The sequence below is a fragment of the Trichogramma pretiosum genome, unplaced genomic scaffold, assembly GCF_000599845.2.
Source record: "Trichogramma pretiosum strain Unisexual culture from Peru unplaced genomic scaffold, Tpre_2.0 scaffold22, whole genome shotgun sequence".
Classification (NCBI taxonomy): Eukaryota; Metazoa; Arthropoda; class Insecta; order Hymenoptera; family Trichogrammatidae; genus Trichogramma; species Trichogramma pretiosum.
The window spans coordinates 115681-129274 of NW_019640932.1; the positions used below are offsets into that span (position 1 = coordinate 115681).

At 40.9% G+C, this 13594-nt stretch overlaps 1 protein-coding gene across 1 annotated transcript; it reads left to right on the top strand.

Moving 5' to 3' along the window:
• Window positions 1-2181: 2181 nt before the first annotated feature.
• LOC106648720 (putative ankyrin repeat protein RF_0381) lies at window positions 2182-3506 on the top strand. The gene has a single exon (XM_014365800.2). The coding sequence runs from the start codon at window positions 2268-2270 to the stop codon at window positions 3240-3242; it is 975 nt and encodes a 324-aa protein (XP_014221286.2). The 5' UTR covers window positions 2182-2267; the 3' UTR covers window positions 3243-3506.
• The last annotated feature ends 10088 nt before the right edge of the window (window positions 3507-13594 follow it).

A 13594-nucleotide genomic window follows, 5' to 3' on the forward strand; every position in this document is an offset into this window, starting at 1 on the left:
GCTCAGAATTGCACGCATCTCACACTCTCGCTCTCGATTTCGGTCTCTCTCTCTATTCTGTTCAATCTAACATATGGCCAATTATAACTTTCTCTCGGTACTTCACCCGGCAGCACATAAGCTTTCTTTTTAACTCTCCGTATGAGAGCTTACACGGATGTACAAGTATATATAAGGCGCTGCAAGAGCGAGAGCTAGGAACTGGCGCGAAACGAAGAAAAAGCCCATGCGTGCCTGTCCCAAGAGCCCAATATACATGCGTAAAGTTTCTCAAAGCGAATAAAGATAGAAATCCCTCTCAAGTTTTGCCCAAAGGAAGGAAGAGTAAATAAAAAAAACTTCAAAAGATTGACTGGGCGCGCGTGACTATACGATCCGCGATTGCCTATACTTTGGTTCAATACAAATAAACAAATAGCCTACATGCCTAAGCGAGATCGGGACGGTCTTACGACTTTACGCGCATAATAGAACTATTTCCTTTGTATATCCATCTCTTCAATATATATTATTCTGCACGAAAGTAGACAAATTGAAATGGGAATTCATTATAGGCTGATCTCTGCTCGAACGAATTGACAGTATACGTTGAAGAAAGAAGGATAACAATGCGCGCAAGCTCGTCGACGCTCCATGTTAACGAATTACCAAGTCGAGATATCAATTCACGTCTATCTTCTGGCTAATTATACCGAGTGCCTTTCTTTTTTCGATGCATTCAGTGGACTAATTAGTCACTCGATAACGTACAACATTTGTGAATGCTCAAATTTATACGAATCGCGTTGGGAAATGACGATTGGCGCACTTGAAAATTGATAGGCGTAGGTACGTGCAGGGCAACGATCGTGTCAATGTCGTCTACCACCAAGGGATAGCCGCAAGCGAAGGGTGGATATCGCTTGGTTACCTATACTTTTGTAATTTTCCCATTTTGTCGGATTTATAACTTGTCTGCGTGTAAGAGGATTAAATATATTTCGATATTTTTTTAAAACACATTGTAAAGCGTATATTGAGTAGCTTTATGTATCCATTTTATAATATTACATTTTATATTATTACAGAGATATAATACGGGTATACATCAAGCCGATGAATCATGCATATTATTAGTCGAGGGAGGAGGGGCGCGTAAAAGGTCCGTCGGTGCCGTTGGTGGTCAATGCTCTTTACCCTATTCTGTCTCTCCTCGAAAGCTGTATTCATGTTTAATTGATTAAAAGGGTTTGTCCCGCGCACTACAATATGCGTTAACGTACGTAGCAGCCAAGCGCCGAGTGCACGTATATGCATGCTACGTAGCTAGGTATATGCATAAAATTTTATTCGAGTCAAGGATCGCGGCAATTGCCGTTCGTTCGACGCCTGTCCGTATCGATAAAATCCTCTTATTCGAGTTTAAGTTTAGAAAACATGCAAAGGTGCTGCATGAAAAATCGACAATTTCCGAAATCTGCTACTAACTTGTGCAAGAACTTGGGCGTCGATCTGCTGTGCTCCCCGAGCTTTTGGATAAGATTATGAGCAGTGGAGTGCGTTGCGGGCGTTGTCGACTCTCTCTCGAGTTGTGTATATCTCTTGCTACCCTTTTAGATGATTTATATGTAAATACTGCCTGTATACGGTGCGAGTCGAGTGTGCACGACTCGCAGTCGTTTAATTAGTCTCTCTCTCTCGCTTGTATACGAATTTCAGCGTTTGTCTCCAAGGAGTCACCACACCGCTGTTTAATTCTACAGTATTATAACAACAACAATAATGTCCTAGGGATTATCGGCCGAGGTTCTCTCTCTCTCTTCGTAACGATTAAAAGCAGCCGCGCGTGCTTTGCAGCTTACATTTTACGAGCTGATTATTGCAATAATATAATTGGAATTTGTGTTTGAATGTATACCGATGAATGCATATTAAGAATTGTTGACTATGGAATGGATGAATCTGATTCATCAAGTTCATGTAATTGGTTTCATTCGAAATATCGTCAAGGAGCTAACAAAAATACATGTATTTATAGGTTTTAGTTTGATATTTGAATTAGAGACGATACGTTAACGATTTATATTTCAAAAACAGCAGTAGTAATCATGTTAATAGAAGGAAACTCTTGAAATCAACATAAGATACACAAAATCAGTAGAGGGGATGACAGAAGAGTCGGCAGTTTATTCAATTTGACGACTAAATAACAGTTTTCCGTCGTATTGAAAGCGGCTCGGAGCTATTAATTCGTTAAAGTGTTTCTGGTCAAAAACTAAAGTGAAACCATGTCTCTCGAAGATTGTGAGTTAAAATCCCTACTCGATGCCGTTGATGCGCAAAATTTAGATTTAATGGAATCCTTATTAAAAAAAGGTACCGACCCAAATGAGGTTTATTATACTTTTGACTGGACAGCTCTACATTTTATATGTTCTGAACATAAGTTGACGAAGATCCATTTGAAAATGATTCAATTTCTTATCCAGTATGGTGCCGACGTAAATATACAAGATGCAGACGGTAACAGTCCGATGATGATTCTGTTTAATAAGGAATATAATGAATCTAATGGTATGGGATTACGCATCGAGGCATTGGAATTACTACTGAAAAACGGAGCCGATGTCACACTCGTCAACAACGATGGTGAAACTATATTCAGAAATATTATTCTTTATAATCCAGCAAATCCAGACACTGCAGTGGCGCTTGAAGTGCTTTTGAAAAACGGCGCTAATCCAAATATGGTTGATGGCGAAGACATGACAGCTCTGAATTTTTTATGCAGTCAACCTTGCTTTACAAGGGTCCACTTAAAAATGATTCAAATTTTAATTCAGTATAATGCCGACGTTAATATCCAAGATCAAGACGGTCACAGTCCTATAATGAATTTATTTCGTGGGGCAAAAAATTACAAATTACGCTTAGAAGTTTTCAAGTTATTACTTGAAAACGGAACCGATGTCACACTTGTCGACCACCGGGGTGATACAATATTACATATTATCTTTTACTACAATGCAGCAAATAATCCATTCCTTCTAGAAGCAGTTGAACTGCTGTTAAAAAGTGGAATAGACGTAAATATCAAAAATGATGACGGATATTCTGCATTTCATGAAGCGAATAGTTACTTGAAACACCGAAAAGTAATCGAACTACTTTTGAAAAATGGTGCCGATCCGAATGGGATGGTTGACAATAGCATGCCACCTACGGATTTTTTAAGTTTTTATTGGCAATCGAAAATGGGGTGAGCGTGAATATACAAAATGAAGTCATCAAGTTTTTAGGCACTGTGGACTTAGTATCTGTATATAAAGTAGTTATAAATTATAAATTTTAAATCCGATACACGTATTGATGTAATTGTTATATAAGTTAATCGTTGTAAACGAGTAAAATGAAAACATTGAATGGTTCAACAGTCTCTCATGTGAAATCGTTCATACATGTAGACGACAAGTCATAATTAAAATTTACATGAATTATTAAAAAAAAAATCATACTTTTGCATGCAACATATGGTTTTTACTTATTTTAATTACCTTTTTACAATCCATAAAATTCAATCCTGCATTCAAATACAGTTATTTTGAAAAATATATTGAGATTAATCCATCAGAAAAAGAACAAGGCAGCTTTTGCTTCGTGCGATTATTATGATCATTGGTAAAATAAAGTATAGTATGCATTATATTGGATAGTGAGTGACGTACACTTTCAGACTTTTCGACGTTTTCATAATCATAAAATTGTTTAATGTTTGAAACCAATAGTCATGACTTCTAGACTCAATCGTTGGATTGATACAGTAGTCGAGTAGTTTATATTCATAATTAAATTGTCCTTAAAATCTACAAATATTCAGACATATTATCCGAATAACTTTAATACTTTTATTACATGCAAATAATATCTCAGAACAGTTTGTTTCAATTTCGGCTCAGTATAATCAATTGTGTCCTCGGAATGTAATGAAAATTGAGGTAAAATATGGTTTGTTGATAACTCGAGAGAAGCAGAATTATTGGATTTTAAACTATAAAAACGCACCCCACAAAAATAACTGTATCTCAGCAAAATTGAGAAACTTTTAAAGTATAAAAACGGCATTGGAAAGGCGAGATGAATGCCTATCAGATTAATTATTGCTTTTTTTCCTATGAGTGATAAAGCTAAGCCGTTTTCTTGAAGAATTGAATTAACTTTTCTCGAAGCATGCAAAAACCACGTTTTTTGGCATATAATTGGTTATAACTTTCAAAACAATGCATCAATCTCAAATTTGGAGCTGGATTTTGAAAGATCGTATAATTTTACATTGGATTACGTGCTTTCATCATTCTCAGAATCTTTGAGAGTCATCTACAGAAGATTAAAGAAAAATAGTAGATTTAAGTAACCGTGTAAGAAATAGTATTTTTTTCCTTCCCCGCTCAAAAGTTTTCATAAAATTATCCAAATAAATTCAAAATAAAAAAATAAATCCAAGATTTCAATGCACATAAGGACTTGTATTTGTTTTTTCTTTCGCATCGAGGTCCTGATTTGTCGTTAGATTGTACAGAAAACAAAGTGGTTATGGTTATTATTGACTTTTACACAAAATCAGTTACATGTGCTACGAATTTTATCCTTCATTTTTTGCATCGTGAGCGTAACGAGTCATACTCAATTTTAAAATACGACTGTAATTAAGCTTCGGATTTTGATGCTCGCCCCCGACATTAGCATCACGACCAAAGCGAGTCTCTAGGTGCAAAATATACTATTTACAGCAACTAGTCAGGGTGCGAGTCTGGCAGATTTCGCCAGACTTCGGAAAATTCGCGATTTTCTAGAGAAAAAGGTCTGCCGAAAATTCTGTCAAATTCGCCAAACTGTTTTAAATGTCCTTTTCAAGTCTGTATGAAAGTATGGCATAGCGGGCAAAGCGAGACTTTGGCCATACTTCTATGCCAGACCTTTGCGGCACTTTTGCCATACTTTTTTTTGACACGGGGAGATGTTCGTGTAAGTATCCACATATAAAATACAAAAATCCTCTGGGACTCGAGAGAGCTTTTTGTTGGTCCGCTCGTTACACAATGACACATTGTTCATGGCTTTTCCCAACTTTAGATGCCGTAATTATGTATATTTAAGCCGTAGGCAAACTCTAAGACTGCTATATAGAGTATCCGTAATCCGATCCTGTTTCTTTTTTTATATCATCCAACTGCCTCAATAAATTGATAAATAGTTTTTCGATTCCTCTGACTTCCATAATAACCTCACGGCTGTGTATATAGAATACGTAATTGCATCGACGAGAGAGAAAGAGAGCCCCGACGGAGCTCCCTGGTGCTGCTGTACATACATTTATTCGAAGCGACTGAATTAACAATCAAGGATTTCGAAGAGAAAGCGAGAAGATAGAGAGAAACGAAGGACGAGGATACAGAAGAGGAGAGAAGCCTGAGCAGTGGGGCAAGATGATAAGAGGGTGGGGGAGGAGAGAGAGAGAGAGAGAACAGAGAGACGTTTCTCTTTCTCGTCATATTTATTCAGAGGGTTATATTGTATCGGAAATACAAGCGCCCGGACGAATAAAGGATAAAAGGTGAAGCGAATTTCGAGCGCGCGTAAGCTCACAGTGAAAAATATGCTATGTGTGCATATATTATATGATACGGCGTGCCGGAGGCCGGTATGGAATTACGCTGAATCTCGTTATGTACATATATCGCATAATAACGTACATACACATGTGTTTACACGCACGATAGTGATGAATCCGAGACAAAACGCGACCGAAAGGTAACTCGCGCGTGGCTCAGGCCATTCGTTAAGATACGTTGTGCATGGGAGCTTTTCGAGCTCGGTACCAATCGTGAAAAGCTCTTACAGTCTGCGGTAAGGACGTATAATACGTTTTTTGCTTCATGTATAAGCAGCAGCGGCTTAAGGCTATTCGAAGTAAACGTTTTTGTTTCACGCAAGAGAGAGAGAGAGACGCGCATATACTTCGAGCCCAAAAGGATAATCGCCTTTTCTTCCGTGAAGCTTTCCTACAACTAAAGCCCTCGGTGAGCTTGCGAATGCCAGATGAAAATCAAACGCGTGTCTCCGAGCTTTATACGTATAGTTATATATACGAGGCCCGTAAAAATCCATCCTGAGCAATCGAATTTGGCGCTTCTGTGTTTATTCATTCGAGATTCTATCTTTGCACCCAATCAAATACTTGAAAAAAAAACTTGCCCTTACCACTGTTATTCTCTCGCTGAATCGTAACGCCCGCTCTATGAGTCGATGTGTACACGAATGAAGTAACTCGACTCTCATAGGAGTCAGTTTTGGCGCATACTTTGACCCTCGATTTTACACTCTATAATAATAATATATCTTGGCCGTATACCTAAAGGGAACATCTCGGCGGGATAGTCACCGCCCATAAAGCTTTACTTTCTCTCTCGCTCTCTCGTTCGGCAGCTTAACTGTCGTCGGAAACGTGCTCAAACTTCGCAATCGTTTTAAATCCAAGGGGTGAATGGAAACGAAAAAAAAGGAAAACGAGGAAAAAGAAGTGAGTGAATTTACAAACAAAAATGGATAATTTAAAGCTTTGGACGTTAATTATGCTTGCACAATTAGCTAAACGATGTTTATTTTCATTTCGACCACCCGAAAAGCGGCAGCTTTCTGCACTTGTGAACATGCGGCGGCCCTTATACATATAACGTTCTGCGCGCATAATATATAAATGTCCCGATGATACTTACATACGTAATTCGTCTTGGGCGAAGGGGCGTGTAATACCGCGTGTCGGAATCTCTTCTTCTTCGTTTTTTTACGTCTTGTGGGAGCTCTCTTCCACCTATCTTTTTATTTCATTCTTTTTTTCTTTCTTATTTTCTTTTACTTAACCCTCGTACGCATTTTAGATGAATCTCTTTTGAGCGCGAAGGAAAGAGGACGATTTTGCCCTTAGGTATTCTTATCCTTAAACGTGTGTACTTGAATATTCCTTTTTCTCGCTAAGCTTCAACTTTTTTTCTCGCTACTCGTTCAGTGATTTCTTTTTTTGTGCGGTTTATTGTTTCGATTAACTTTGCACAAAAAAAAGTCTGATTACTTCGGTCAGATAATTAAATGGAAAAATTGAAAACGATATAGCGTATGCGACAGTCGTTGTAATCAGAGAGAGAGAGAGAGCGAGAGAGAGAGAGAAAGATTGAGAAAAAAGAAGAAGGTGCAGTGAGGTTGAATAACGATGTCGAGTTGGCACGCGATAAAGCATTAGCCAATGTCCAGAGGCGCGCGCGCGCACAGGCGGGTTTTATCTTTTATTATCCCACAAAGGCTCGGGCTCGCAAAACGTATTTTTAGTGCCGTGAAAAATGAAATTTCCTTCGCTTCTCCGACACTACCACCACCATCACCTACCGTCACTGACGGCGGTGACGACGACGACGACGTAGTAACAGCAGCAGCGATGAAAAGGAATCCATACCCGGTCCCTTTTGTTTGACTTTCTGCTTCAAGAGAGCCGGTAACGACGAAGGCGAGAAAAACATTCCTCCTTTTTTTTTATGACGCGGTCGCAAGATTTTGCAAGTGGAAGAAGCATCGTTATATTGAAGAAAAAAAATGTTTAAATTCATTGAAAGAGGATGTATTATCAAGCATAAGGTATAACATACTGTTCATTCTTTTCGCTCGTTGAAGTTTTTGATAGAATAAAGTCGACAAAATCTAATAAGACAAAAATAAAGTGCTACATATATGTATCGGTCTTAATGCTCTCGTACTTGAGAGTCGATTTGATTTTTTTCCCTTGTTGTTGTTGTTGTCATTTTCGTCGCCGGAAAAGGTACTTACCTCATAGGCGCTGACACGAAGGGAAAACGCTGACACACTAAAAGCTCGATGTCTCCTCTTCTGTGCACATATGGCAACGCGCGAATAGGCTCTATGCGCACGGCATATACATCTCAAATCGCCCGGAGCACTTTATTCGTCATTTACCGCTATATATACACACACGCGCATGCATAGGCGCCCTTTCGATTTCAGCGACGCTCGCAACTATGTATACGTATCCGCGCCGTGATAGCGAACTGTCGCAACCCTCCATACGCAGCTGTAACCGATGATTTTCTCTCAGTCAAGCTTGCCCGATAACATCAACGATGTGGCTCTGAATTATTTTTTCATTATTTTAGCATCGTAATTTTTCAATATAAAATTCATGATGCATACGCGTGTATATACGTATTTTTCCATTGATTTACTGAAAACTATACTGGTATTTAGGGCCGAAAAAATCTGACGAGGTGGTGGCGTGCGGTTGCTTTTATACCCGCGTGGTTGTATAGCAGTCTGTGACGCATCGGGGTGAATTTTATTTTCTTTCCCGAGCGTATTTTTTGTTGCGTTTATGTGCGTGAGCTTCCTTCTCGTCGAGCTTTTTGCCTTGATATCTGTGCTTGTGTGTTTGTGCACTAGGCTGCAATATCATAGGCCAGGAAAGCTCGAGGCAGGGATAATACATACACGAATATATACGCAAACAGTCGGCAATACAAGCGTAAGAGGCAAAATCGATATTGCGGATGGGTTGAGGGTGAAATCTTACGGATCGTAATTTGATTAATACGATGTCAGATAAGGGTAAAGTAGCTTTCGTGCGTTGACTAAACGAGAGAGGGGAAGAAAAAATTACAAAGATTGTTTTGCCTGAATACATATCTTAGCTCGAGTCCCAACTATGTAGGTACGTGAAATCGGTAAATTTTTACCTTTGAACAAAGCTCCATTATTGTGGGCAATATTATATCAGATCGACGGCTGCAATTTTGTATACGAGAGCTCCTGGTGCGGAAGAAGGAGAGCAGATAGGATAGCCTTAACGATGTTCGTCGAGCCGTCTGGAAACGGGCTTATAACAATGTAACGAGCGAGACTTACGCACCGTTGAAATTCGTCCACAATGTGTGTGTGTGTGTGTGTGTGTGTGTTTGTGTGTCCGAGTAGGTTCGTTGATACAGATGTAGCAGGCATATATCTAAGTCATCATTGGCAGCCCTTTCTAGCTTGAGAAAGAGAGAGATAGCGAGATAGAGGAAACAATGATTACAACTCGCAGATATACGTGTGTATGCTCCTGAGAGGGTGTACAAGATGAATTATTAATCTCCTCTCCCTCTCTTACTCCCTCCCTCTCTTTATACCGGCACACATGCCGCAAAAAACATCCTCCCCAACGTCGACGTCGACCATCGTGCACCGGAGCTGCAAAAGTAGTAGCAGAGCGAGAGAGAGAGAGAGAGAGAGAGTAATGGCACTCGGAGTATAGAGAGCGAGGAGGAGGCGGTGACTGGGCGCTATATAGACGCGCGAGGCCAGTTTTTGCTACGCACAAAACTCGACGGCAGGAGGGTGACTTTTTGCTGGCTGCCTCTGCTGCCCGTTATACCAACATCGCTAGCAGCTATTCCACCGCCGCCGCTGCTGCTGCTGCCGTTGGCTCGGCTACGGGCAAATGCGTCTTATGGTGCATGGCCGCGCGTATAATATACAGGCGTATGGCGCGCTCGGAGGCAGGAGAGGATTTTCAGCTCCGCTGGCGGACGCACGCAAACTCGAGCCTCCTATATAGCGCGCGCGAGTCTACCTGCGTTCTGCTGCGATCCCTTTTAAATGACAACACGAGCGCCTATTAATATACGTAACTCTGCCTGCGCGTATTATTTCCGAACTGACGAATTACGACGAGGGCATTTTTTATAACGCCGCACCAGGGTGGCGAGCGCGCGAAAATTAATTGCGTTTCGGCGACAATCACAGCACTCGATGCCTGTATACCTATAGCTCATGCCTGCGGGCCCGAGATTATATACATACACTCTGAAGCTTCTGTGCATGTACGCATATAGGAGCGTTTTTTGTGCACGATGGAATTTTGCGCTCAAATCTTCTTTTTTTACTCTTCCGCGTGCGCGCCGAAATTCGCACAAATATAGCCAGCTCATCGTTCGCTATATACATGGCATATTACGAGTTTGCGGACTCTTTGGTCAAGTACACTCGCACACACACAAATAATACACGTAAACGTATACAGCGAGCGCGTAAAACTCATGGCTCGTCGTCGAAAAAGAAGACGTAAAAGGCAGCTCGAAACAGCCGCGGCGTCGAGCGAGCAGGCGTACCTACGCGGCGCAAACCGAGGCTATAAAAAAAAGCTCATTACCGACTGCTCAAGTTAACTCATTTATATGCCTGCGAGTGTTCACGTGTGCTCCGTAGTTCTGCGTTTTATTATAAACACTGCACTCGTATACCATTGCCAGGCATATCGGCGAAGGTTGAAGAGATTCTCGGTTGCACGAGGCTCGGAAACATGCCGGTACTGCAGTGCTCGCGCTGCTGCCTCCACGACCTATTACACGATAATTACACGAACGGCACTTATTATCGCCTCTCCAAAAGAGAGAGAAAATCCTTATGACTTTTTTTCTCTCTCTCTCTCGCTGGTCTTGCTTGAGCTTCGCGTATCGGATAATATAGTCATTGTTGTTCGTGTAATATAAGTGTTGGGTATAGAGCGCGCAAACTCGTTGTAGCGAGCGAAGATCGTTGCACGCGTGCTGTATGGATAATAATTTTTTTTTCCAACTCGTTAGCGATGCACAGTGATCCGTGCGTAAAGGCGATTGCACGTATTACACTCGGCCAGACGTGTACGGCTCACTTGACCGCCCGATTCTCTATATAGCATTATACGATTTGGTATATACACATACGCGCATCACCGAGTAAACTAGCGAGGCGCAATATGCGATTTCGAGATTTTATGGATTTCCGTTATTCCAAATAAATAAGAAATGAGGGGGGAAAAAGAAAAAGAAATTACTGCCTCTCTGGCAATTCGAGCCAAGTTATATATTTATACTTTAAAACATACTTCCACGAGGTTTAGTGGACGCGCTTCTCGGTATTTCGATTCGTATACAAAAGCGACCTCGTGTATCGCGTATAGGTATAGAAAGTTTTTGGATTTTTCTTAGCTTGGCATTTTTACGACTGCCGTTTGCGCGAGCTCAATGGGCGCTTTATCATTCATTAAAAGCGATAGAAAAAAAGAAGTCGCGAGTCAACCTTGTCCAACGTCTTACGTCATTACATAATAATTATGTACGCGTGACGAAATTCAAATTTTGCGTCTGTAAATGAGAAAAACGCGTCTCTGATCTCGATGGAATTTCGTCGATTATCTTAGCTCGCAGCAGCACAAAATAAATCTAAAAGTACGATTATGCTCGAAAAAAAAAGGAAAAAAATGAGACGTGATAGCAATGAACCTACACTTTCTCACCGTTTTTTTCTTCATATTTTTATCGATCGCGATAGGCATTAGTGCGCGTGCGATCAACATCTTGTACTTAAATTCTTGTCGAGATGAAATTTCAGAAAAACAATCATAGCTTTTTTGTGCAATCTGGCGTGCGGCTGTGTGAGTAACTTTGGTGCGATTCGTTTTATCGACGTCGATATCTCTCTTTCTCTCTCCTTCTCTCCTGCTTGCCTGTTTTCCAGCAGGAACAGCAGCTTTTCAGCGCAAAATAATGAATGTACATACCTCCCGATCTCGTGCGCGCACCGCATCCGCAAGTGGCGCAGCGTCGTTCTGCGCTTTTGATGTTGCAGATGCCGATTCGTCTCGAGTCCTGCACAAGCTATACTCGCACACACATTCAAGTTTCGTATTGCGGCGCGCGAGTACAGCGACTCATATCCTGTATACCCTATATAAAGAGCGCAGGTCCGAAGGAGCGCGCGCGAGTACCGGTCGTCTTTCGTCGCCGCCGGCTGTACTGGTCCGAGCCTCTGAGACGATACGTAGTTCGGCTTCAGTGAACGAAATTCTGGAAAATAAGAATCAAATATGCACGAGTGCCGTTACGGTCGAGAAGCGCCCCGAGCGCTTCCCGGCAAGCCTGCCGATCAGACATCGAGACGACCCTGATAACTCGTGACTGATAATCCTACACGTAGGTACGTCCTGGAAAATGCAAAATCGTTTACATTAAAATAAACAAGCACTACGAGCTGCGAGGTCAAGTTGAGACTCGATTCATACAGCGTAAATTGGATAAAAGTTATTTTGTAAGTACTGCAAAAGTACTGCATCTGTTGAGAAAAGAAAAAGAGTGTCCAAATTTTGATGAAAATATCAGAAAAAATGTTTCATATCAGTAATTTCAAACTATTAATAGATTAACCATTATTATTCAGTAAAGAGAATACATATTTGAATGCTTCCAAGCGTTTAATTGCAACGAAGAATGTCTGCATCGATCCCACACCGAATTCGCTTGGAAGCCAAAAAATAAAGGTCGATGCAGATAAAAAGAAGAAAAAAATTTTTTTCGACCTATGGTACATGCAGCCGTACAAACACATCGATGGCATTGATAAAGGTGGGAGAGACTATACAGACGATCGTCTCATTCGGCCCGAAAGTGTCCGACTTATACTGCGCGTATTATATATATCGCAGTGGCAGCGTGAGGAGAAAAAAACGGCCATCCATACAAGAACGCGCGCGACTATACACGTATAAGCCTTACTACATATATATACTCGTAAGTGCAGGTCGGCGCACTGTGCAGAATGAAAGTAGGGGACGAATACGAGCCGATGGACTCGAGCGGCAGTGGCGGGTAGAAGGGAGCATGTATTAAACCTGTCTCTGTGTGTGCGCGCCAATGTTGTGTACATACTACATACTTATAGGTATACACACACTGCGTAACGCGACACGACCATGGTGGCTGTAGCTGCAAACGCCGCCGTCTCGACCATATTCTGATTACGAATAGTACGATGATGACAATGACAACGGAGACTGCGTTGAGTTTCCTAATAACGCGAGGAAGAAATCATTTCTGAGTCTGAGAAATAGCATGACTCGTCCAACTCGGAACTTTTCATCCGGGCGCTGGTGTCACTCGATCATTTTTATCAGTTATCCGTGCTAACTCGACCAATGAATTTTAATTATCTCTCGAATTTTGAAAAATTATTCTGATCGCAAAATCGAAAAAATTCCTCACAACGTTTTTAAAAGAACTTCCAGTATGTTCTTCGTGCCATTTCAAGAAATTTTAACCCTTGGAGATTTTGTCCCCGAGTTGATTAATTTTAAGAAGAAGATTCATGATTGCATGAATAATTGTTCCCGTTTGCCAGATATTTTTAACAGACTTTGAACAAATAAATATGATAGTTTTGTACTTTTTACCATAGAATTCAATTTCGGGATTGAATTTAATTTTGATATTTCACGTCCATAAATCGAAAAAAACCATTTTGACACTTTAATTGTTTATGAAAAGTAATTGCATTGCGGAAATTGTCCTGATACCATCGTGAAGTGGATACAGCGATCCAAAAAAACGCAAAATAAGCCAAAGTTACCGTGGGAAGCTCAGACATTTGCTCCACCGCCAGCAGACCAGCGCCCGGATTAATTTTGCGAATATCTATGTCGCATGCATTGGCTATTATTCGAATGTTGCAACAGAGCTAACAATCGCGAGTCTGTCTAGAGGCGCAC